The sequence below is a fragment of the Oncorhynchus mykiss genome, chromosome 2, assembly GCF_057628025.1.
Source record: "Oncorhynchus mykiss isolate SJ-2025 chromosome 2, ASM5762802v1, whole genome shotgun sequence".
NCBI lineage: Eukaryota > Metazoa > Chordata > Actinopteri > Salmoniformes > Salmonidae > Oncorhynchus > Oncorhynchus mykiss.
Genome location: NC_143023.1, coordinates 59,914,364 through 59,941,436, shown reverse-complemented (window position 1 = coordinate 59,941,436; position 27,073 = coordinate 59,914,364). Strand labels below are relative to the sequence as shown.

At 41.9% G+C, this 27,073-nt stretch overlaps 2 protein-coding genes and 1 long non-coding RNA gene across 3 annotated transcripts in view; 2 read left to right on the top strand and 1 right to left on the bottom strand.

Annotated features, from left to right (window-relative positions):
- LOC149985165 (uncharacterized) overlaps positions 1 to 27,073 on the bottom strand; it is a 529,398-nt gene that overhangs the window by 40,788 nt on the left and 461,537 nt on the right. The gene's annotated exons all lie outside the window — the stretch shown is intronic.
- LOC110492782 (hyaluronidase-4) lies at positions 2,000 to 16,670 on the top strand. The gene is made up of 4 exons (XM_021567266.3): positions 2,000 to 2,249; positions 12,769 to 13,765; positions 14,277 to 14,366; positions 15,064 to 16,670. Exons 2-4 carry the CDS (start codon positions 12,806 to 12,808, stop codon positions 15,526 to 15,528), a joined length of 1,515 nt encoding a protein of 504 aa, XP_021422941.3. The 5' UTR covers positions 2,000 to 2,249; positions 12,769 to 12,805; the 3' UTR covers positions 15,529 to 16,670.
- On the top strand, positions 19,522 to 26,670 carry LOC110492772 (hyaluronidase-like). The gene is made up of 4 exons (XM_021567256.3): positions 19,522 to 19,549; positions 19,852 to 20,800; positions 21,027 to 21,116; positions 26,137 to 26,670. The coding sequence occupies exons 2-4, from the start codon at positions 19,862 to 19,864 to the stop codon at positions 26,464 to 26,466; spliced, it is 1,359 nt and encodes a 452-aa protein (XP_021422931.3). The 5' UTR covers positions 19,522 to 19,549; positions 19,852 to 19,861; the 3' UTR covers positions 26,467 to 26,670.

Here is a 27,073-nt window from a genome sequence, read left to right as displayed (position 1 = left end):
TAACGTCTGCTTCCAACTCACTCTCAAACACAGATCCCCTGAACGCAGCTCACTCTCCAGATCCCAATCTCCTGAATTCTGATCACTTGTTCACACACCTGTCAATTACACATTGAGTTCAGTTCTTTGCATCCTGTCATTGTGAGGTATTGTTTTGATACACATTCTAGTCGGAGCTCTGTTTATTTTCGCATTAGTCCTGTGTATCGTAGTTTTTGGCCATCCTCTCTAACGATGCCTTTTTGCCTATTCCCTGCCTGTACTTTTGCCTATCAGATTTCCTGTCAACCTCTTGCCTGATCTCCCGGACTACATTATTAGCCTTTCCCCTGCCTGTACTGTTACCCTTTTGGAGTCCCTGTGTATGACCTTCTGCCTGCCCCTGGACCCAGCTTCCTGCCTCCTGTGGTCCTTTTATTAATAAACACCTGCTGCGCCCTGCACCTACAACCATGTCTCCCATCATACTCATTACAGTTCTCCTGCAACAGAGTTATAAAATTAAGATCCTACATCTGTTCTGTGTAAGAAGCTGTCTCATGTAAAAGTTGAGTAGCATAAACAGAAACTGGTATTTTGAATTGGCTTTGATTTGAATTAGACTTGATAGTCAATGAACAGGAAGATCATGTTCAGCTCATGTGGAGCACCAGCTCTAACATAAGGCAAGACAGGTGGCACTGATATTTATACTACTCCGGACACTCAAAAATCCACCCTCTTGAATATTTGGAATATCATTCAAACAGGTTTATACAGATTCAATATCTGTTCTTAACACCCAGGTGGATAAACTTGTCAAGAGTTTACTCGGAATAATGTGTTCAAAGTAGACATGCAGTAATGCAACAGATGTCGGATCTTAATTTGAGGCAGTTTGCTAAAGCAGGGAAATAATTCTGCAGCAACAGGAAATGTTAATTATGTGGATTATAATCAATGGACATTTCTTAGGGGTGATTCAAGTCTGAAATTTCAAAGTAGAAATTACCATCTTCAGAAGGCTTAAATACACTACACGTTTTAAATTGCCTGTATTGTAGGAAAGTTATCCTGCAACAGAGTGATCAAATTAAGATCCTACATCTTTAATGGTATGGTTACATTTACACATGATTGTGTTCAAGTGCTTTTGAATTTGGAACAAGTCTTCAAATTATAAGATTTTAGCTAGCTTGATAACATTGCTAATAATAAAGTTAGCTAGCATGCTTAACATGTACGATATGGTCAGACTAGCTACATTATCCTTATTGATAAGGTAATTGTCAAACAACATAGTTGTCATCTTTTCATTGACAAGGTAAAAGGTCAGCGGTGAGATGTCACAACTCGGAAACTCAGGTAGCAACATTTTCTCAGAGTTTCCCACTTCTAATTCCAACTTGGAGGGTCATTCAATAAAAAATTCCCACTGGGAACTAGGAGCTACTGATAGCACGTGAACACAGCAACACTCATTACTCCTACTCACAAAATTAAATTTATCCATCTAACTACAGCCATCAAATCTGATACGGCCTCCTATTGGCTTTCTGAATTCCCAGGCCTACAACCTGTTATCTGTCCTCATTGGATGTCAACATTATGTCATAGTCCCTCATTGGTTGCCTTAATTTACAAAGGATCACAACGTACAAAGGGTTTCCTTATCTATTAACATGTAATAGCAGAACACTTAAATTTGAATTCTACGGTACCTTTCACTGTAGAGGTTGTCACACAACAAAGGTTGGCTAATTCTGCGACATGAAAGCACACTGGTTCACATGAGGGCCAGGAGACCCTCAAACAAACACACACACATCCACATACACAGACACACTCACACTCATCCATATGTTAACCCGGCTAATACTGATTGATGTGGATGATTGTAAGAAGTTCTAGAGAGGATCAGACGTACACATTCAGATCAGTCAATGGGATTTAAAGCTCTCCCTCCCTTCACCCTTCTCTCCTCCTCCGCTCCACTCCTCCCTCCCTCCCTCCCAACTCTAATCGCTGTGTTGTGGTGTAAGATCAAGCTTGGTGGTGGTGGTTTCTACTCTGTCACAGGAAACTCTCGCTTTCCCTCTCCTGCTCCCTCTCCATCGCTCTCTTCCTTCACTGTATATAAGTGTGGTGGGTGGATTGTGTGTCAGACAGAGTAAAGGAATGCCAGAGTGTCGGACAGATGGAGAGGGGCACAATCCCTGTGCCTCCCCCTGGATTGGCTGATGGTGATGGTCGCCATACTGAATCTACAGGTGAGAGATCTTTCTGATTTGTCATATTCTGACATAGCCCTAACACACACACACACACACACACACAAAAAAACAACATATAATCTAAAAGGAACAACAAATAGCTTAGCAACTTTTTCAATGTTTTAAACTCTAAGCTTTTACTAAACAGCTTTCCAGCTTGGGTCAAAAGTTGTTGTAGTGGCACAACAGCAGCTTGACGTTTAGATAACGCAGGTGTTTTTTTTAAACCACTCTGCAGTGGCAGGAAGAGGTGGCCTTAAGGATGCCATTGTAGCATGGGAAAAGTTCTGTTTTCGGACCAGTCCAGGGGGTGTGTCTGACCTGGAAGGTTCACTCATACACTACGACACACTATAAGTCTGTCACGGTGCCTTAGACGGCTATCGTTCCTACAACATCTTTTAATGTCTGGCGTCTTTGTTCATGTTCATACTTAATGCAAGAAAAGGGATATTTCAAAGTTCAAACAGGGAGGTAAGAGGTGAGAGCGAGGTTGGCGAGACAAGCATTTTTAACAGTGGAATTCAATTGCCATTTCATTTCAGGGTTGCAGATATTTTCATCTTCTCTTTACACATTAAAAACAAAACAGTAACAATGCAACCTATGGGGTTGAAAATAAGAGTATTAACAATGGTCTCTGAGGAGAGCGTTAGGTAACTAAATACCTGAGGGGATTTTGGCTCGTGGATAAAGCGCTTCTCTGGGATAATAGTGACGAGGGATGAGTTTTATGCCCCCACACAAGCAGAGAGATGGGCCAGACACTCTGCAGGACTGACAGATTGTGTTGACAATGTTTTGGCTGCTTCCTGTAGGGAACAGTTCACCGAGGGGGTAAAGGTACTGGCACAACCTGAGGTGTTGCGTTAATCTCTGTGTCTGTCTGCCACTCTCTCTCATCATGTGCTCTGTCTTACAAATACATTTAGCTATCTCTCACTCTCGCGCTCTCTCTCTCTCTTTTGCTCTCTGTCTCTGTCCTCCGCACCCTCTTTATCTTTCTCTCTATTTGTCTTCGTTCTTGCTATCAATTTCTGTCTGTCTGTTACAATTTAATTTTCTGTTTCCTTTCTCTGTCCTTGGGAAAACAAAATTGCTGTGGTGAGCGCATCAAATCACCAAAAGTACTGTCTTCATGGTTTCTCTTAGGTCACCCAGCTATTTTAGCCATCCAGCAGGGAATGATCCACCTCAAACCAAAAAGAAGACAGCATATTAGTTCAGCATTTCTCAACCCCCCCTCTCAGTACCCCTGGTTATGCCGGGTGCTGCTCCAACCTATTTCAAAACTCGCAGTTTTAAATGAAGTGAAATTGGATAAACATCTCCAGTCACGTTATCTCCTACAAATCAGTTTAAGTCTACATTTCAGTTTACAGTGAGAGTTCGTGATCCAATAGACGTTCCAACACTCGTGCTTCCGTATATAAACATTTAGTAAGATATACAGAGAGGATTAAACAATGACTGCGAATCGTAGATGATATAGCAAAGATATGAAATCAGCTTGTTCCAGCTTGCTGTCAGCTTTTTTTTTTGTATGCAGAAAATGAAGCTCTTTCAGTCTCACACAAAGACAAAGAGTTTGATAGAAAGCCAGCTTAGTGCATAACTGGACAAATGGTATCTTAATTTGGGGGAAACGGAGTCAATATTATTTGGTTCTAAGATTAGGCTAGGTAGATGTGCCATGGGAACCATATGTTTGATGTACTTGATGCCATTCCACCATTAGATTAAGAGTTGTACTGGGCAGACTGTCACGTCCTGACCATAGAAAGCCTTTCTTTTCTATGGTGGAGTAGGTCAGGGCGTGACTGGGGGGTGTTCTAGTTTATTATTTCTATGTGTGGTCTAGTTTTTGTATTTCTATGTTGGCCTGGTATGGTTCTCAATCAGAGGCAGCTGTCTATCATTGTCTCTGATTGGGGATCACATTTAGGTAGCCTTTTCCCACCTGTTGTTTGTGGGATCTTGTTTTTGTATTGTTGCTTTTGAGCCCTACAAGGCTGTACGTTCGTTCGTTTCTCTTTATTGTTTTTGTTGCTGGTTCACATTAAAATAAATTATGATGAATCCAAATCACGCTTGGTCAACCCATTTCGACGAGCGTTGCACAGACCTAGTTTTTATATACGGTAATGATAGAGCATTACAAACTCCCGGCTGCGATAAAAACTGTTTCTGCCAGTCATAGGTTCAAACACTCATGCAGGGCTTGGTTAATGATGTAAACCACCCTGCGCTAGTAAGTGACTTGCTAAGTGTGTATGTTTGCCTATTTGCATATACAGTGGGGTCTGAAAGACATGCTAACCTCCCCTGTTATTGTAATTGTGAGAGGTTAGCATGGCATGGGGGTATGGTCTTTGACCCTCTGTAACTTTCTCACTCATACTTAATCATGATTCATTCCGGATTATCCATAAGCATGGTACTGTAGCATCCACATTAATGTAGAAGTGTTTAGAAACATATTCTATTCTTGTAATAAAAGTGACTCCAAAATGACACAATACGTTAATTACCATGAATTTCTATTGGGCACAAAATTATCTGAAACACAACCAAAACAAACTGTAAATGCATCCAACAAGTCCCAAGCTTTATGTAGTCATTACACACTAGGAATATGGGAGCATATGCTACACTTCTGACTACTTCATTTATAAGAATCAATCATTTGGACCCATACCTTTTGAGAGAAAAACAAATATTACTTCTTAAACCAAATCTCTTTCTTTGAGCATTTGTGTAAATCTAAAATAATATAATTCCCCCCATTTGTTTGACAACACAATATACAGTAGCTCAGTATTTCAATTATTTATTTTATACAGTCATTATTGCTCATCTTTATCAAGGGAGTCAAACATTTCAGACCCCCCCTATATATGTAAATATTTTGACATTGTTGCCCATGTCACTTGTTTTTGCCCTGCTGCCCTTGCCAACAAAGGGGACCACAATGGAAACAAGTATTTTGCCTGTACTGTGTTTAGATCCTCGACAGTATTTCGTATATGTATCTTTTGCTGAGTGTAACATGTTTATGTATTTTACATTGTAAAAAAAATCTAATGTAATTGGCTAGAAGACATACGTATTAGTTTTAGAAGTTGTTTATGTTGGTCAGAAGGATTCTATGTAAACCACAGTCATCAACAAACTCTTATCTTAATTGCTACCAGATAGGGATGTGGGTTCTGGGAAGTGAAGTTAAATCGTTCAATTTGAAAGTCCGCCAAACTTATATGCTCTTTCCGATACACAAAATCTGTGGTTGCTTCTTCTTGGAAAGTGTTAGTAAATTTTTATGATCATTAAAACAGATAATGAACAGTACATTTAAACAACTAATATTTATTATACCCATTCATTTTATAGTCTAAATCAAACTGTACTCTAAACAGTTTGTATCAACAGTACGTAATATACAGTAAAGTTAACCCATGGGGCTTGCTGAAAAGGAATAGACTGATTTCACAAGATGTGGTTTATCTCTCCCCCTCTTGGTTATACACTAGACACCAGAGCCTCAGCTTTTTGCCAGGCATTTTCCTCTCAATAACATAAACACCAAGGGACTCACTCCTCTGTTGTCCTTCATCCCCCTATTCCCCGCCATGCGTCACGCTGACTCTGGAACTTATAATGTTGAGATACATTGTTAGTTCAATACGTGTGGTGTCTGTCTGAAGGAGTCTGTATGTCTGGAAGCATGTTCACAGGAGGCTGCTGAGGGGAGGATGCATCATAATAATGGCTGGAATGGAGCAAATGGAATGGCATCAAATGCATGGAAACCATGTGTTTGATGTATTTGAGGTCATTCCACAAATTCCGCTCCAGCCATTACCACAAACCCGTCCTCCCCAATTAAGGTGCCACCAACCTCCTGTGATGTACACCCCCCCCCCCCCCCCCCAACACACACACCACCAATCCCTGAGCAGACTGAATCAGTAGTCTACATTGATCCCCATCCCCCTGCAAGATTTCAAACATCATTCAGAGAAAGTGGTTTCCCTCATCAGCTGAAACAGAAGGCCCTTTTTAAGTGCCAGACATTATATACTGCTGAATTTCAACTTTAGCAAAGGCTGTCTTTGAAATTTGAAAGCAGCTCTTTCTCACCAAATGTGTACGGCAAAATACTTGAGGAAAGTGAAACTACATGGAAGTAATGGCAAAGAAAAACAAAGAACAGTGTAAAAAAGACACCATACTTTAATTTAAATGTCAATGTCAATGTCATTAAATTTAAATGATTTAAATGTCAATGTAAATTAGGTGTACCCATACAAGGATCCGACCATCACCCAATCAACCCCTAGTGTAGTGGTCTGGGTGTAGCTGGTGCAGAGGAGTCAGGCACAGGACAGCAGAAATGAGTAACACAAGTAACTTTACTCAAATATTCCAATAATATGTCGTAATACCGAGCCCACAATAAGGGACCGAACATACATAAAACAATCACGCACAAAAACCATGGGGAAAACAGAGGGTTAAATAATGAACATGTAATTGGGGAATTGAAACCAGGTGTGTAAAACAAATGAAAAGTGGATCGAAGAAGGCTAGAAGGCTGGTGACGTCGACCGCCGAACGCCGAACGCCGCTCGAACAAGGAGAGGGACCGACTTCGGCAGAATACAAAGAAATGTATTCTTATGTGTTGGAAAAAGTAAAAACCCACCCACTTTGCAATCGTGGTTAAAACAAGTTGCAGAATTCTTTAGCATTAGAAAAATATACAATGAATTTACAAAATCGTGGTCCCACATTCCTGAAAGTATGGTCTCCTCTACTGTCCTTTATTTGAAAAAGTTTTCAAAAGATGTTTGGGCATCCTGAGACACAGCAACTATCATTGCTTCGTAGGAAGAGAGGGAAAGGGAAAAAATATATGCTGCTATTTGTCTCCAAATGGTAATGCTAACTGTACATTAACTGCTGATAATTGCACCTGCTGCTCTTTGGTATTGGATTATGTTTAATTTATACAGCGCCTTGCAAAAGTATTCGGCCCCCTTGAACTTTGCGACCTTTTGCCACATTTCAGGCTTCAAACATAAAGATATAAAACTGTATTTTTTTGTGAAGAATCAACAAGTGGGACACAATCATGAAGTGGAACGACATTTATTGGATATTTCAAACTTTTTTAACAAATCAAAAACTGAAAAATTAGGCGTGCAAAATTATTCAGCCCCCTTAAGTTAATACTTTGTAGCGCCACCTTTTGCTGCGATTACAGCTGTAAGTCGCTTGGGGTATGTCTCTATCAGTTTTGCACATCGAGAGACTGAAATTTTTTCCCATTCCTCCTTGCAAAACAGCTCGAGCTCAGTGAGGTTGGATGGAGAGCATTTGTGAACAGCAGTTTTCAGTTCTTTCCACAGATTCTCGATTGGATTCAGGTCTGGACTTTGACTTGGCCATTCTAACACCTGGATATGTTTATTTTTGAACCATTCCATTGTAGATTTTGCTTTATGTTTTGGATCATTGTCTTGTTGGAAGACAAATCTCCGTCCCAGTCTCAGGTCTTTTGCAGACTCCATCAGGTTTTCTTCCAGAATGGTCCTGTATTTGGCTCCATCCATCTTCCCATCAAGTTTAACCATCTTCCCTGTCCCTGCTGAAGAAAAGCAGGCCCAAACCATGATGCTGCCACCACCATGTTTGACAGTGGGGATGGTGTGTTCAGCTGTGTTGCTTTTACGCCAAACATAACGTTTTGCATTGTTGCCAAAAAGTTCAATTTTGGTTTCATCTGACCAGAGCACCTTCTTCCACATGTTTGGTGTGTCTCCCAGGTGGCTTGTGGCAAACTTTAAACAACACTTTTTATGGATATCTTTAAGAAATGGCTTTCTTCTTGCCACTCTTCCATAAAGGCCAGATTTGTGCAATATATGACTGATTGTTGTCCTATGGACAGAGTCTCCCACCTCAGCTGTAGATCTCTGCAGTTCATCCAGAGTGATCATGGGCCTCTTGGCTGCATCTCTGATCAGTCTTCTCCTTGTATGAGCTGAAAGTTTAGAGGGACGGCCAGGTCTTGGTAGATTTGCAGTGGTCTGATACTCCTTCCATTTCAATATTATCACTTGCACAGTGCTCCTTGGGATGTTTAAAGCTTGGGAAATCTTTTTGTATCCAAATCCGGCTTTAAACTTCTTCACAACAGTATCTCGGACCTGCCTGGTGTGTTCCTTGAAATATCCAATAAATGTCGTTCCACTTCATGATTGTGTCCCACTTGTTGTTGATTCTTCACGAAAAATACAGTTTTATATCTTTATGTTTGAAGCCTGAAATGTGGCAAAAGGTCGCAAAGTTCAAGGGGGCCGAATACTTTCGCAAGGCACTGTATATAATGAATGTGATAGTTTTTTTATTAATTGTTCTAAAAAAATAATGGGGACTAGGTTGTTCTTGTTCGGATATTCGGGTGAATTATTTTCCAACCCAAGATCAAGGTAAGAGGGTTGACAAAGGGGGGGGGGATTCAGCAGGTGACATTAGTACTAACTGTGGCTTGGGCGTTGACTTATCCATCTATAGGCGTGAGGTTAGAAATTGTACACCGTAACAAATTGTTTTACATGACTTATGAAGCATGATATGAAGTTATCATGTAATGTTACAATTAATTCCATTAACTCTCTATTTTTCCTTTTTAACATACTGTATGTGTTACTGGTACTTTATTGTGGGCTTGAGGCTGACTCAAATAGGTAAATCAGCAGGTACAATGTTGGGAGCAGTTATTGTTAATCACCAGTAGAAAACTCAAAGTAGTTATCTGATGACAATGAGCGATGAAGCTTTAGGAAGAGGCGTTTGGTGGCTGGGCAGGGATGATTATGGCTATGTGGGCATCCCTCTGGCCTGGGAACACATAGATGTGGTGAGAACATGAGCAGTCTGCCCAGCCCATGGTTTAGTCAGATCCCTGTATGTCAACTGACATCCTGCCTATGACCTTGGACCTGTAGGCCTTGGCAACATGCAAGCCTACATTCTGATTTATTTATGGTGACAACACTAGGAATTCTGTATTTACAGTTTGCGTATTAAACATGTCTATTGCAAATAAATGAAATAAAAACAGAAACTCTCACTTAGTCACTCATATTGCTTACTGACCTAACAAATCAAATCAAATTGTATTAATCACATGCGCCGAATACTACCTTACAGTGAAATGCTTACTTACGAGCCCCTAACCAACAATGCAGTTAAAAAAGATACGGATAAGAATAAGAAATAAAAGTAACATGTAATTAAAGAGCAGGAGTAAAATAACAATAGTGAGACTATATATATAGGGGGGGGGGGGGTACCGGTACAGACTCAACGTGCGGGGGCACCGGGTTAGTTGAGGTAATATGTACATGTAGGTAGAGTTATTAGATGATAACAACAGAGAGTGGCAGTGGTGTAAAAGAGGGGGAGGGAGGGGTGGGGGGCAATGCAAATAGTATGGGTAGCCATTTAATTACATGTTCAGGAGTCTTATGGCTTGGGGGTGGAAGCTGTTTAGAAGCCTCTTGGACCAAGACTTGGTGCTCCGGTCCCGCTTGCCGTATGGTAGCAGAGAGAACAGTCTATGACTAGGGTGGCTGGAGTCCTTGACAATTTTTAGGGCCTTCCTCTGACACAGCCTGGTATAGAGGTCTTGGATGGCAGGAAGCTTGGCCCCAGTGATGTACTGGGCCGTTCGCACTACCCTCTGTAGTGCCTTGCGATCGAAGGCCAAGCAGTTGCCGTTCCAGGCAGTGATGCAACCAGTGCTCTCGACGGTGCAGCTGTATAACCTTTTGAGGATCTGAGGACCCAAATCTTTTCAGTCTCCTGAGGGGGAATAGGTTTTGTCGTGCCCTCTTCACGACTGTCTTGGTGTGCTTGGACCATGTTAGTTTGTTGGTGATGTGGACACCAAGGAACTTGAAGCTCTCAACCTACTCAACTGCAGCCCCATCGATGAGAATTGGGGCATGATCGGTCCTCTTTTTCTTGTAGTCCACAATCATCTCCTTTGTCTTGATCATGTTGAGGGAGAGGTTGTTGTCCTGTCACCACACAGCCAGGTCTCTGACCTCCTCCCTATAGGCTGTCTTGTCGTTGTTGGTGATCAGGCCTACCACTGTTATGTCATCAGCAAACTTAATGATGAAGTTGGAGTCGTGCCTTGCCGTGCAGTCATGAGTGTACAGGGGGTACAGGAGGGGACTGAGCACGCACCCCTGAGGGGCCCCTGTGATGAGGATCAGCATAGCAGATGTGTTGCTACCTACCCTTACCACCTTGGGGCAGCCCGTCAGGAAGTCCAGGATCCAGTTGCAGAGGGAGGTGTTTAGTCCCAGGGTCCTTAGCTTATTGATGCGCTTTGATGGCACTATGGTGTTGAATGCTGAGCTGTAGTCAATGAATAGCATTCTCACATAGGTGTTCCTTTTGTCCAGGTGGGAAAGGGCAGTGTGGAATGCAGTAGAGATTGCATCAGCTGTGGATCTGTTGGGGCATGCAAATTGGAGTGAGTCTAGGGTTGTTGAGATAATGTAGTTGATGTTAGCCATGACCAGCCTTTCAAAGCACTTCATGGCTACAGAAGTGAGTGCTACGGGTCGTTAGTCATTTATGTAGGTTACCGTAGTGTTCTTGGGCACAGGCACTATGGTGTTCTGCTTTAAACATGTTGGTATTACAGACTCGGACAGGGAGAGGTTGTAAATGTCAGTTAAGACACTTGGCAGTTTGTCAGCGCATGCTCGCAGTACACATCCTGGTAATCCATCAGGCCCTGCGGCATTATGAATGTTGACCTGTTTAAACGTGTTACTCACATCGGCTGGTAGGCTCGTGTCACTGGGCAGCTCTCGGCTGTGCTTCCCTTTGTAGTTTGGTTTGCAAGCCCTGCCACATCCGACGAGCGTCAGACCCGGTGTTGTACGATTCGATCTTTGTCCTGAATTGACGCTTTGCTTGTTTGATGGGTCGTCAGATTTCTTATAAGCTTCCGGGTTAGAGTCCCGCTCCTTGAAAGCGGCAGCTCTACCCTTTAGCTAAATGCAGATGTTGGCTGTAATCCATGGCTTCTGGTTGGGATATGTATGTACGGTCACTGTGGGAACGATATCTTCGATACACTTATTGATGAAGCCAATGACAGATGTGGTATACTCCTCAATGCCGTCGGATGAATCCCGGGAACATATTCCAATCTGTGCTAGAACTGTCCTGTAGTTTAGCATCTGCTTCATCTGTCCACTTTTTTATCGACCAAGTCACTGGTGCTTCCTGCTTTAATTTTTGCCTGTAAGTAGGAATCAGGAGGATAGAATTATGGTCAGATTTGCCAAATGGAGGGCGAGGGAGAGCTTTGTATGCGTCTCTGTGTGTGGAGTAAAGGTGGTGCAGAGTTTTTTTTCCCCTCTGCTTGCACCTTTAACATGCTGATAGAAATTTGGTAAAACCTGATATAAGTTTCCCTGCGTAAGAGTTCTCTTTTTTGCTTATGGGGGAATACAGCTCATTCAATGCTGTCTTAGTGCCAGCCTCAATCTGTGGTGGTATGTAAGCAGCTATGAAAAATGCAGATGAAAACTCTCTAGGTAGATAGTGTGTCTTACCAGACGCCGCTGTTCTATCCTGTCAGTACAGCGTATAACCAGCCAGCTGTATGTTGATAATGACCTCGTGAAGCATACAATTTTGAATGTCCCGTTGGTAGTTTAATCTCCCGCGTAGGTCATCGATTTTATTCTCCAAAGATTTCACGTTTGCAAGCAGAATGGAAGGAAGTGGGGGTTTATTTGATCGCCTACGAATTCTCAGAAGGCAGCCCACCCTCTGGCCCCTTTTTCTCTACCTCCTCTTCGCGCAAATCACGGGGATCTGAAAGCAGTATGTCATTCTCGTGGGGCTCGTCTGACTCGTTTAAGGAAAAAAAGAATTCTGCCAGTCCGTGGTGCGTAATCGCAGTCCGATGTCCAGAAGTTATTTTCGGTCAAAAGAGACGGTAGAGGCAACATTATGTACAAAATAAGTTTAAAAACTAAGTTACAAACAATGCAAATAAACCTTATTCTCAGCCTTCTTCAGCCTTCTTCTCCAGCGCCATTTTGATTGAGCAGCTAACATTAAGCACAGGTGCAAACTCTTCGCCTCTGTGGAAACATCCTGCACTGTCGTAAAGGCTATATTGTAATCTGATTACCATTGTTGTACAATATCGAATATTCTTTAAGCCGATTAACATTATTGTGAAACACTACATGATCAAACGACTCATTATCTATGATCTGTGATGTCCTGTCTCTTCCTTTCGCACTCACTGCCTCTCTCTCTTTCTCTCTTCCTCACCCTCCGTCTCTGTCACTCTTCGTCAGCCCTCTATATCATTCACTCCCTCTCTCCCTCCCTTTCTCTCTCTTTTCTTCTTCTGTCTGAATCATTCACTATTTTACTCTCTCCCTTCTTCCTTTTTCTCTCCAAGATGATTGACGATCCCTTCAGTTGAACCAAGCCCCAGGATGATCATGTTGCCCGTCAGCGGTGGCCACCATCACCACGTCGTGCCTGTGGCTTGTGCCCTCACCTGCTCCTGGCTCCTGCTACTTTTTCATGCCGTCTTTGGCCAGAAGCCCGCCAAGCTGCCCCTGGTGGGCCGCAAGCCCTTCATTGCTGCCTGGAATGCACCGCTGGACCTGTGCACTGTCAAGTACAATGTCCACACCAACCTGGAGCAACTCTTCCACATCAGTGGCAGCCCGCGGGCCATCCGCACTGGCCAGAATGTCACCATTTTCTATGCCAATCGGCTGGGCCTCTACCCTTTTTACACGGACCAGGGCGTCCCCATCAATGGAGGCCTCCCCCAGAACTGCAGCCTGGAGGCCCACCTCCTCAAGACGTACAAGGACATCGTTCATTTTATCCCCTCTGAGGACTTTGCTGGACTGGCAGTCATCGACTGGGAGTATTGGCGGCCTCAGTGGAACCGCAACTGGCACAAGAAGGACATCTACCGATGCAAGTCCCGGGAGATGATCGCACAGGCCTATGTCAACGTGACTCCATCACAAATCGAGGTGCTGGCACGAAAACGCTTTGAGAGGAGTGCCCAGGCATTCATGCAGAGGACAGTCCAGCTAGGGACGCACCTTCGCCCCAGTGGACTCTGGGGATTCTACCTCTACCCAGACTGCCACAACTACAACCTGCATGAGCACAACTACACAGGCTCCTGCCCCCTGCTAGAGAGCCTGCGTAACGACGAGCTGCTCTGGTTGTGGAATAGCAGCACAGCATTGTTCCCCTCAGTGGCTATCAGGAAGAGTCAAACAGATAGTGTCAGCAATCTCCATTTCTCCCAGTTCAGGGTGCTGGAGTCTCTGAGGATAGCTGGGCTTACCTCGCACGACTTTGAGCTGCCCACATTTGTGTACACACGCCTAGGGTACAGGGATGAGGCTATGGCCTTCCTCACCACGGTAAGACTGCTACACTTAGTAACCCAAAGGTCTAAAATCAAGTGACCAGTTGGTTATCAATCTGGTCCTGGAGAGCTACAGGATGTGTAGTTTTTTTTATCCAGACCATCATTAACACATCTGATTCAACAAATTAACTAATCATCCAGGCCACCAGGTGTGTTTTAGTTGGGCTAGAACAAAACATTGCACTTCATGATACATGATCCAAATAGGGTTGTAATTCACTGATTAATATTCCACACTATAAAACCTGTGTAATACTTTATATACAGGATCAGTTATGACATCATTTATTTCTTAATGATTTCTTAAAATTATCTTGCCATTCTCTGTCTCTCTCAGCAGTCAACACTACTTAGTGAACTGTCTAGTCAGTTGAGTGCAGGCAATCCTGCCTCGCTTGAGGAAACATTAGCATCATCTTGTGGCTATACAAAGAAGTTCAACATCTGGTGTAATATAGAATGTGGTGGAATATCCTGTGTGTGTGTCTTTGTGTGTATTGCAGACAGACTTGATCCACACCATTGGTGAGAGTGCTGCTTTGGGGGCTGCAGGTTTTGTGATCTGGGGAGACCTCAACCTCACTTCATCCAAAGTGAGTCTCATTATATATATATTTACTGTATACGATCTATTATATAATAAGGCACCAGCTGGAATGTGGTTTTAACCAATCAGCATCCAGGATTAGACCCACCCTTTGTATAATGTATAATTAGTGTTACAGTTTGACTATCAAAGTGTTACACAAGCTAGAATAGGGTAGAGCTAAAGAGACTGGCGATAAGGCAATTAACAGCTCTGACAAAGGAAAATCCTTAATTAAAGCTATGAAAATAAAGTACTCCCTTTAGCATATGCTGCACATCAATTTAATTTCGTTTTGACTTATTTTCACTGTCAACACTTCCAAGGCCTGTGTACATCTGCCATTCAAAATGAAGCTTTGAGAAGAAAGGTCATGCATTCCTAAGTTTATTACAAACATTCTTCTCTTGAAATTTGAGTTGCTGTAGAAAGTATTTTAAAAATCTGGACAAAACTACATACTAATGCTATAAATATAAAGAGGGATAAAAAAGTTAGTTGACAATAGTTGACAACCCATAGAGAATAGTTATGACAGTAGGGTAGTGCTCGCTAAAGTATATGTCAATGGATTATCATGAATTGCACAATGCCCTCAGTCGTTTGACTTTTTCTTAGTTAAAGAAAAATGCTTACTCTTTCTTTCTTTCTTGCTCCCATTCCTTCTCCCCCCCCCCCCCTCTTTCTCTCTCACCCATCTTCAGCACAACTGCACAAAGGTAAAGTCCTTCCTCAAACACCGCCTGGGTCAGTACATCACCAATGTGACACGGGCCGCAGAGGTCTGCAGTGACTTCCTGTGCCAGAGCAACGGCCGCTGTGTCCGCAGGGACCTCCACGCCCGGTACTACCTCCACCTGAGCGGAGACAGCTACCACATTCAGCCCTCGGGGGACGGGGACTTTGCGGTCACGGGCAAGCACTCGCTGCGTGAGCTCCAACTACTGGCCAAGAGATTCCACTGTCACTGCTATGAGGGACACGCCGGGGAGAAGTGTGATAGCCTGAACAAGGTGGTGGCAGAAGAGGAGGAAGAGGAGGGGGGAGAGTTGGAGGAGGGGGGAGAGGTGGAGGATGGGGAGAAGGAGCAGAGGGAAAGTGCCGCTCCACAAACTGGGAAGAGCTTTAGCTTGGTGGTGTTGCTCCTTCTATTGAATGTCTTTGTGTGACTGTGGTATGATAATAGCACTTTAAGTGTCTTGTGTTGTTTGGCGTAGGGAAGACAGAGCTTGAAGTCACTTCCATGGGAACTGCTATTACGTAATGCTGTGCCGTCGTCCTACAGGGTCCTGTATTAGAGTGGGTAAAGCTTTACTTGAAGGGTACCTGCATAATGACTACATGACACATCCATAACTCATACATACTTCATTTGTAAAGTCTGATTATATATAACAATGGGACCAATATAAACTCTGGCCGAGTCTTTTGTCATTTTGCATTTAAGCATGCGTTGCCAGCAACAGCATTTATTTGCTGAAAGTGAGCTAACTTCCTAACTTGTCACCTCACCGCTATCACTACTGGTACCATTGTAAGCACTGACAATGAAAAGGTGTCTGGGAGTCTTGCTCCAGTCTTCCCTAATACTGTGTAGTTTCATATAGCAATAAGCTTGACATTTGCACAACTCAAATGAGTTTATTTTTTAATGGTAAGCCTATCATTGAATGATAATTAATTTCAATAGATGATCTAATTTGCCTATTAAAGGCACAATAAAGTTGAAAAATTCCTAGACACTGCGCAATTTGAAAAAGCCTTGTGTATTTTTTTATCGATCATGTTAGGAACCACATCACATTTGGGCCACAAGACCTTCCACATGTGTAATAGGTGACATATAAGAATGTTGTGCAACATCGGTGCTATGGAGGTTGACAGTTGTTTCTTTTCCACACCTTTCTGCAAACATTGGTATTCAAGCAAATTCATATTCAGACAGAACATCTCATCGATTCACCGTTCAAAAAGAATCCCAAACCTTACTTATCACTCTGACATTGAAGCTTGAAGTGCAGATAGAAAGTGGGTAACCAGAAATTGAAGAGACAAGGTATTTAATCTCATCACCCTTTGCCTTTCCTCCTTAGTACTTTGTCAATACTAATTAGGACACTTAGAAGCTATTTTTTTTTGCAACATCAAATTCAGTGTCTTCTACCCAGGTTACTCTTGAAATGTGTGTTGAAAACTGTGTAAAATGATTTATGTACAATTTTCATACTAAACTGGAATGTAAAACCATTATATGTCACATATGGACAATGTTTTATTTGAATGGAAAGAATAGAAATGTTTAAAATCTTGCAAGTTTTGTTCATGTTGTTGTTTACCCAATGCACGATGGCACTGTACAATGTACTCCAAATGTTCTTTCCAACGGCTAGTCTTATAACTGATGTAGCAGCAATATAAGGCAAGTTTCTTTGTGGATGCTTTACTTTTTGTTGATGTGTAATGTGTATGGATAATCGGTTCATATACAGTTGAAGTCGGAAGTTTATATACACCTTAGCCAAATACATTTAAACTCAGTTTTTCACAATTCCTGACATTTAATCCCAGTAAGAATCCCCTGTTTAAGGTCAGTTAGGATCACCACTTTATTTTAAGAATGTGAAATGTCAGAATAATAGTAGAGAGAATGTGTTATTTCAGCTTTTATTTCTTTCATCACATTCCCAGTGGGTCAGAAGTTTACATACACTCAATTAGCATTTGGTAGCATTGCATTTAAATTGCTGAACTTGGGTCAAACTTTTCGGGTAGCCTTCCACAAGCTTCCCATAATAAGTTGGGTGAATTTTGGCCCATTCCTCCTGACAGAGCTGGTGTAACTGAGTCAGATTTGTAGGCCTCCGTGCTCACACACATTTTTTCAGTTCTGCCCATACATTTTCTATAGGATTGAGGTCAGGGCTTTTTGTTGGCCACTCCAATACCTTGACTTTGTTGTCCTTAAGTCATTTTGCCACAACTTTGGAAGTATGCTTGGGGTCATTGTCCATTTAAAAGACATTTACAACCAAGCTTTTTACTATTTCTACATTGTAGAATAATAGTGAAGACATCAACACTATGAAATAACACATATGGAATCAAGTAGTAAGCAAAAAAAGTGTTAAACATAAAATATATTTTATATTTGAGATTCTTCAAAATAGCCACCTTTTGCCTTGACGACAGCTTGCACACTCTTGGCATTCTCTCAACCAGCTTCACGACGTAGTCACCTGGAATGCATTTTAATTAACAGGTGTGCCTTGTTAAAGCTTTATTATATCTCCTAGATATAGGACATACACTTATTCCTTATAAAATAATGCTGACTGCCTTCTTTGCCATTTATGCATGTGTTACTCAACGCGTTTATGAGATTCGGTAGTAAAGGTCAAATTCAATATTTTATCAAACATTTTTGTAGATATTTTTGGGGGATACCTAAAGGGGTCCTAAAATGTTAAATCACATAGCTAAATGATCCATGGTATGACCATCTTAAAACAATTATATATGTCAACATATTAGAGAATGTAAGGTAGCACTTTAGCACAGGGAACATATGTTAAGATTCTATGCTTTTATTAGGTCTACATTGAGACAGCATACTATCAGTCTGTTTACTGTGTAATTTGCTCTTTATTAAATACTCATATGTCTTTATTATGACTGACAATGAGTTTATTAAGGATTGGCAATTAACACATGACTTATAATGTTGGAATAAGAAAAAACACAAATTAAGGCCTTATCTATGACTTATATGACATAATAAAGGCCTTATTAGCTACTTGTATACACGCTTATAAACCACACATTTGTAGCTAAAATGTGCATCTTAAAATATAGTGTTACCAAAAAATGTAAATCATTTTGAATACATTAGTCTCTTCAATTTCCTTCTAATCGAAGCAACTTAATTAAATCACAGTAAATGGATGCTTATATCAAGAACCATGGCTGACTATTTTCGAATGTATCAATGACGATTCTCAAAGATTCTTGGCCCTTATTACATAGCCCTTAAATCAGCCCTTAGTAGCCCTTAAATTAGCCATTAGTAGCCCTTAAATCAGCCCTTAGTAGCCCTTAAATCAGCCCTTAGTAGCCCTTAAATCAGCCCTTAGTAGCCCTTAAATCAGCCCTTAGTAGACCTGAAATCAGCCCTTAGTAGCCCTTAAATCAGCCCTTAGTAGCCCTTAAATCAGCCCTTAGTAGCCCTTAAATCAGCCCTTAGTAGCCCTTAAATCAGCCCTTAGAAGCCATTAAATTACCCTGAAAGTGACCCCTAACACTTGGATTCTATTGCATGATTACTTGGCCACATTCTCTCTCTTACACGCACGCAATGTAACAGTGTATAAGGCTGTTAACTGCAGACAAACACTGATAACCTCCGCACACTCCAGAGGTCAGGTGCCTTGAAGGGCATCTGTGTTTTCCTGAGTACAGAAAAGAGATAGGAGACCAGATAACAGTAAAATAAATAGTTTTACAGAAATGTACCAGACCTGTTGTACTGGTTGACATAAGTGTGGTAGCTGCTTGATCATAGCACTTAACTGTTCTCTCACCCCAAAGCCTGCAATCTGATTCGGAGCCTGACGTGCCCGCAACTTGTGCTCCCATCCAGAGGAGAAGAAAATTATATTATTAATATGCCTATTTTTTTATCTACCAGGTCATGGAAAATGTTTGATTTGCAGAAAGTGATATAAGTGCATAGGGTATATTGTCCAATCAGGCCGGCTTTGGAACTTAGGCCTATACTAGGTTTTTGTTCTACCCACTCCCATTTCATATGTCAAGAATTCTGTCAAGACCGGAGGTTTGTCAAAAGGTTGAGCAATAGCTTCACAATAACAGGTGATATATCATCTCCTGTTATTTTCAGATACCAGAGACAAGTATACCTTGACAGCCAGATTGAAATTCTGCAAATATGAACCATTGCATGTCCTTGCTCTGCTCTGTCGCTCTCTAATCGGTCTATTAAATAGTCAATAACAGTCCTTCTTGGAACAACGGATAAAGCTCTTGAATGATAAACCATAATGTACAACAAACAGGAACATGTTTAATGAGCACTTGACACAAGATTACATCAAATGGGATAGATTAACCCAAATGTATAAAAATATGATTTCTCTACTGCGTCAGTGTGCTCCAACCGCGTATTACGCACAGGTAAGGACTAGTAGGCTGCCTTTTGGCTGTTTGGTAACATCCGTAATATTAGTCTGTCATCTGACTTTGTAACAGTTGAACATCGTCATCAACAGCTTGTGTATGGAATGTTCTAATAACTGCCACCACTGGCTCTATCACCTTTTCTCTCTGCTATGGCCATCACTGGCTAAGATGTAAAGATATCTGAAAAGACACGTAAATAAGGTACCTCACTGTAGCTATACAGAGATTGTTGGGAAGTCACATTCCTCCACTGCCAGTTGCCACATACTTGTATTTCTGTATTTTTGTTCTAACAGAGGAGTCACGATGGACCAGTTCCCCCAGATAAAAAGGGGCGCTCCCCAGCTACTCCCCACCCTTGCCCTCTCCCTTCTGGCGTGTCTTAGTTTCGTCTCCCCCCTACCTACAACGGAGCCCCCACTGTTTGACGGTCATCCGTTTGTGGGTATATGGAATACCCCGACCCCTGCATGCAAGAGGCTGCAGATCCCACTGGACACCTGGTCCTTCAAAGCAGTGACCACGCCTGCTGCTGTTCCCGGTCAGTTCCTCACCCTGTTCTACGTCGACCGCCTGGGCCTGTACCCTCACGTTGACCCCAACAACCATCGCCAGTTCAATGGTGGCATCCCCCAAAAGGGCAACCTGACGGCCCACCTGATTAAGGCCTACGGTGACATCAATCATTACATCCCCTCTGACACGACCCCGGGTCTGGCCGTCATTGACTGGGAAGACTGGCGCCCCCTGTGGGACAGAAACTGGGGGTCCAAGAATATTTACCGTCAACTGTCCATCGCCTACGCTCGAGAGAAGGACCCCTCTTTGTCCCCATCACAAGCAACCACTGAGGCCAAGAAGCAGTTTCAGACTGCAGCCCGCAACTACATGGAGGGAACCATGATGCTAGGTATCAGCCAGCGGCCCAGCCAGCAATGGGGGTTCTATCTGTTCCCCGATTGCTACAACTATGGCTGGGAGAAGCCAGACTACACAGGGCAATGCTCCGACAAGACCAAGAGCCAGAACGACGAGCTTTTGTGGCTTTGGGAGTCCAGCACGGCTCTATACCCTTCAGTCTACCTGCCTGCGTCGCTGAACAACAGCGCCAACGTGGCACTTTTCGTCCGAAACCGCGTTCAGGAGGCAGTGAGGGTGGCAGCTCTGCCCAAACGCCCCTACACTGTGCCCATCTATGTGTACTCATGCCCACTCTACCGTGACCGAAATAAGTTTCTCAGTACGGTGAGGACATTAGATGTCAATTATTTAATAGTTCAATATTGAGTGCTACACAATTTCAATAGACTTTTATGTTATCTTTACCTTTGTGCTATTAAAAAGTGTGCTCACTAAATGCTGATAACTCACAAGAACATTTAAGACATGCAGTGCACACACTATTACAAATGTATTTTTTTTACTTCAGCTGAGTTTCATGCAGGAGTTTCTGTGTGTCTGTCATTCCCAGGAGGATCTGATCAGAAGTATTGGAGAAAGTGCAGCATTGGGGGCTTCCGGGTCAGTGCTCTGGGGAGCCAGTGCCGACTATACTGACAAGGTAATCTCAAATACACCCCTCCACATTTCTCATTTTATGTCCCGTGATGAAATATAAAGTACACTTATTTAATCTGTACTATGTTTTGCTTAAATGTCATTGAATACTTCAATGTAAAAAGCTTTTTTGAGTGGTGGTGCAGTAACCTCACAGAGAAATCACATGATTTCACGTGACATATACCAGTTCTGCACATGTGAAATCATGTGAAAACATGTTTTTGGAACACTTCATATGTGATGATGTTGGCATGGCGGCAGGTAGGCTAGTGGTTAGAGCAGGGCTCCCCAACCTTGTTCCTGGAGAGCTACCCTCCTGTAGGTTTCATCTTCAACCCCAGTTAGAACTAACCTCATTCAGTTTATCAACCAGCTAATTATTATAATCAGTTGCGCTAGATTAGGGTCGGAGGGAAAACCTACAGGATTGTAGCTCTCTAGGAACAGGGTTGAAGAGCACTGGGTTAGAATGTTGGGCCAGCAACTGAAAGGCTGCTGGTTCAAATACCTGAGCCGACAAGGTGAAAAATCTGTTGATGTGCCCTTGAGCAAAGCGCTGACCCGGTAAACCAATGCATTTATTATTATTATTTTTTCACCTGTGAAATCATGTGAAACTATACAGTATGTTTTTGGAACACTTCACATTTGATGATATGACACATGATTTCACAGGCGATGCCCTGCAAACAAAAATGAGTCTTTATGATACACACAAGTGCTTTTAGCATAGTGTTTTCAAAGGACAATATATATTTGACTATATCATGTATGTTTATTTATACAGTAATTGTTATTCAACATGTCCTTACGTGGGATTTGAATGCCCAACCTCTTGGTTCACAGCATTCCTTCCTGCTATGCCTCCATGTATGTGGCAGTAACTGATTTCACCTGTATTCTTACACTTTGGAGTACAAAGTAAATCTTTGCTAAAAATACACGGAAGAAAAACTATTATATTTATCATCGTGATTCAGGAGTAACATTAACACTGAATAATATGCCCCACCAACATTGACAACTATACAGAAAACCCTCAACATTGCTGAAATAAGTAAATGAAAACAATGAGGGGACAGAATAACTTATAACTAAAATAACAGCACACTTTTAGTAAGTACGGAGATGTTTCAGGATTATTTCCAGCATCATCGCAAACTGTTTTTGAGACTGGCGGACAGGGTCTGGTAATGCTCCAGTTCTCCCTGTCAGAATAACTAACAAAAGACTTGGAAAGCATATCAAATCTTATGGAAATGTCACTACGGGTATTGTGAGTAACCTAATTTATCTTCCTTTAACTCCGCCTTCTAGTGAGTTTATACAAACTGTCATCTCCTACCATTCTGTTAGATTGGAGACTGTCAGAAAAAATGGTTGTAACGTTAATAATTTGGATGTTATTCCATGTGTCACCTCGAGGCAGATGCCCCATTGAATATGCTTTTAAATGTTAGAGCAATCACGAGTAAAACCTTTCTCATGAATGACATCATTACTAAGCGCAAAGTTGATTGCATGTTTCTCACTGAAACATGGCTGTCATCAGACTCTAGTGCCGCTCTTATTGAAGCCTCCCCTCTGGACTACAGCTTTTGATATTCTATCAGAAAAGGGAAAAAGGGTGGGTGGACAGCCTCTACTTTTAATACTGCTCTCGGCTGTAAGGAAATTTAGTTTGTCGAATTTGGGCCTTTTGAGCATCATGCTATACTGTTTAAATGTTAGCCACCAGTGCTGGCCAAAACCCTGTAAATGCCACCAAAGCACTGAACCAACCACTGGGCCCACCCATAATTGCAGCCATACTCTGGACCTGATTATTACCAAGGGGCTTTCTATTGACATATCCTCTATTGTTGATGTTGCTTTATCTGGTCACCACTGTGTATTTTATTACCTTGTTGCCAATAGCGCAGGGTAATACTGAACACATTATTAACATTATTATCTTACCTCTGACGTTGCTACAGATTTTATTCAGTGCATGAACAACACTACCTATTCTGCCTTCCTCTTGTAATGATTTAGTTGATGATTTTAATAGCACATTAAGAGTAACCATTGATACCATAGCTACAGTAAAGTTGAAAAAGTCCACATCCAAATGGAGAGCCCCTTGGATGAGTGAGGAAACTAAATAAATTAAAGATAAATTGCAAAAAGGCAGAGTGGAAGGGGAGAAAGTCTAAATCGCAGGTCCATTATGATATTCTGAGAGAGCATCTTGGCATATTTAACAAGGCCATTAGAAATGCCAGACTGACTCATTTTTCTTAATTGATCACTATTAATCAGAATAATTTAAAGATGCTCTTCTTGACCATTGATGGCCTGATAAATCCTACCCCCTCAATCCTAAGTGAACTTTCCTCCACATCTAAGTGTGATGGATTTGCGGCATATTTCAGAGGTAAGATAACCAACATTAGGCTGGGTATCAGTCAAGCAAGACCTGAAGAGAAGTTTGATGATATGTGCCCTAGCCTAACATGTAAAGGCACTGTGGATTTATTTTCCCTGTTTTACTCAGACATGCTCAGGAAAGTGACATCACAACTTAAGCCTTCTACCTGCCTTCTCGATCATATCCCCACCACCTTCTTCAAAACATTTTTTAATTGCAAGGTATTGTTAATCACTCCGTATTCACAGGCACTTTCCAAACCGAACTAAAAACTGTTATGGTGAAACCCCTTCGGAAGAAACGTAATCTAGATTCTTCAGCTCTTAGAAATTTTCAGCCAATCCCCAACCTTCCATTCTTAAGCAGAACAGCAAAATATATTTTTGTATGCGCCAACAATCAAACAACCCAGAAAGGTGCTAAAAATAGGCGATATTAACATATGTAGCCTAAGAAACAAGGTTCATAACTTGCTTGTAACAGATTACATTTTGACTATCTCGGAAATGTAGATAATGCCTTTGATGATACAGTGGTAGCAATACATAGTTTTAACATCTATCATATATAACCCTGATGTCCTAGCCTTGTCTGAATCCTGGCTTAGGAAGGCCACCAAAAATTCTGAAATTTCCATCCCCAACTACAACATTTTCCGTCAAGATTGAACTGCCAAAGGGGGCAGAGTCCAAACAGTTTGAGCTTTTCTTTAAAAATCCACCTTTCCTGAAATAAGTCTCTCACTGTTGCCACTTGTTATAGACCCCCTCAGCCCCCAGCTGTGCCCTGGACACCATATGTGAATTGATTGCCCCCCATCTATTTTCAGAGTTCGTACTGTGAGGTGACCTAAACTGGGATATGCTTAACACCCCGGCCATCCTACAATCTAAACTAGATGACCTCAATCTCACACAAATGATCAAAGATCCTACCAGGTACAACCATGAATCCATAAACATGGGCACCCTCATAGATATCATCCTGACTAACTTGCCCTCCAAATAAACCTCTGCTGTCTTCAACCAGGATCTCAGCGATCACTGCCTCATTGCCTGCGTCCGTAATGGGTCCACGGTCGAATGACCACCCCTCATCACTATCAAACGCTCCCTAAAATACTTCAGCGAGCAGGCCTTTCTAATCGACCTGGCCCGGGGTCTGACAACCTGGATGGAAAATTACTGAGGATAATAGAGGACGATATTGCCACTCCTATTTGCCATATCTTCAATTTAAGCCTACTAGAAAGTGTGTGCCTTCAGGCCTGGAGGGAAACAAAAGTAATTCCGCTACCTAAGAATAGTAAAGTCCCCTTTACTGGCTCAAATAGCCGACCAATCAACCTGTTACCAACCCTTAGTAAACTTTTTGAAAAAATTGTGTTTGACCAGATTCAATGCTATTTTACAGAAATTGACAAAAGACTTTCAGCACACTTATAGGGAAGGACATTCAACAAGCACTTACACAAATGACTGATGATTGGCTGAGATACATTGATGATACAAAGATTGCAGGGGGTTGTTTTGTTTGACTTCAGTGCAGCTTTTGACATTGTCGATCATAGTCTACTACTAGAAAAAATGATGTATTATGGCTTTACACCCCCTGCTGTTTTGATGATAAAGAGTTACCTGTCTAACCTGTCTAATAGAAGCCTCTCCAACATAATCCAGGTAAGCTCAGGAATTACCCAGGGCAGCTGTTTAGGCCCCTTACATTTTTCATCCTTTACTAACGGCATGCCACTGGTTTTGGGTAAAGCCAGTGTGTCTATGTATGCAGATGACTCAACGTCAGCTACTATAACAACTGAAATGACTACAACACTTAACAATGAGCTGCAGTTAGTTTCAGAATGGGTGGCAAGGAATAAGGTAGTCCTAAATATTTCAAAAATGAAAAGCATTGTATTTGGCCCAAATCATACACTAAAGCCTAAATCTCAACTAAACTGTGTAATGAATATTGTGGAAATTGAGGTTGCTAAACTGCTTGTAGTAACCCTGGATTGTAAACTGTCATGGTCAAAACATATTGATACAACAGTAGCTAAAATGGGGAGAAGTCTGTCCCGAGTAAAGTGCTGCGCTGCGTTCTTAATAACAACACTATCAACAAGGCAGGTCCTACAGGCCCTAGTTTTGTCACACCTGGACTACTGTTCAGTAATGTGGTCAGATGCCACAAAGAGGGACTTAGGAAAATTACAATTGTCTCAGAACAGAGCAGCGCGGGTGGTCCATAAAAGTACACGGGGAGTTAATATTAATGATATGCATGTCAAGCTCTCATGGCTCAACGTGGAAGATAGATGGGCTTCATCACTACTTGTTGAAACATGAAATTGCAGAAACGTGAAATTCAAGGAAGTGCTGACCAATGATGGCACGCTGTTACATTTGCTATTTATGTAAAAAACGGAAAGTACGGAATGTTTATGCTTATCATATCACCTTTCACATGTTGTCAGGTGACACAAAACTTGGATATGACATGTCCATTTGTAGCCCCCTTCTTTCTATCCTCTATATAATTCATCCAACATTCCATCCCAAGAACAAGTTCCTTAATATCTCACCCCCCACCCCCCTCTCTCTCCTTTCAGGCTTCATGTGAAGCATTATCCACATACCTGACATCCACCCTCAACCCATACATCGCTAACGTGACCGCTGCCGCCAAACTCTGTAGTGACGTCCTTTGCCAGGGCAATGGCCGCTGTGTCAGAAAGGACTACAACTCCAATGACTACCTGCACCTGAACCCGGACAACTTCCGCCTCCTAAAGTCCCAGCGAAAGTACGTGGCCATCGGAATACCCTCCTCTGCTGACCTACTCACCTTAGCAGAGAAGTTCACCTGCCAGTGCTACACAGGCAGTAGCTGCTCACCCCAGTTATCACGTCCCATGACCCCAATGGTTATTCAAGTATAGCCTCCCTGGGGGTTCACTCTTAAACAATCTCACAAATCTGATGAATGCATTCACAGTATGGGTACGTGTATATGATTGAAGCAAATAATCATGGTTCTCATTTTTAGATTAACAGTATTTTTTGGAGAATCCTGCACTATAGGACTGAATCACTAAAGTAAGACATTACATATTTATGTCAGAATAAAATTCCAAAATATTTTACATTGTTGTGAGTATTATTTGATATCCTTTGGACAGTATGCAGAGCCTGTAACATTTAACCCAATAACCCCAACGTTTTTAGGGGCTTTGAGTAATGGTACTGCGATGATTACGTTAAAGAAATACTGAAAAACAGCTTCTATCTCAAGGTCATCAGACTGTTAAACAGCCACCACTAACATTGAGTGGCTGCTGCCAACACACTGACTCAACTCCAGCCAATTTAATAATGGGAATTGATGGGAATTGATATAAAATATATCACTAGCCACTTTAAACAATGCATCTTAATACAGTGCCTTGCGAAAGTATTCGGCCCCCTTGAACTTTGCGACCTTTTGCCACATTTCAGGCTTCAAACATAAATATATAAAACTGTATTTTTTAGTGAAGAATCAACAAC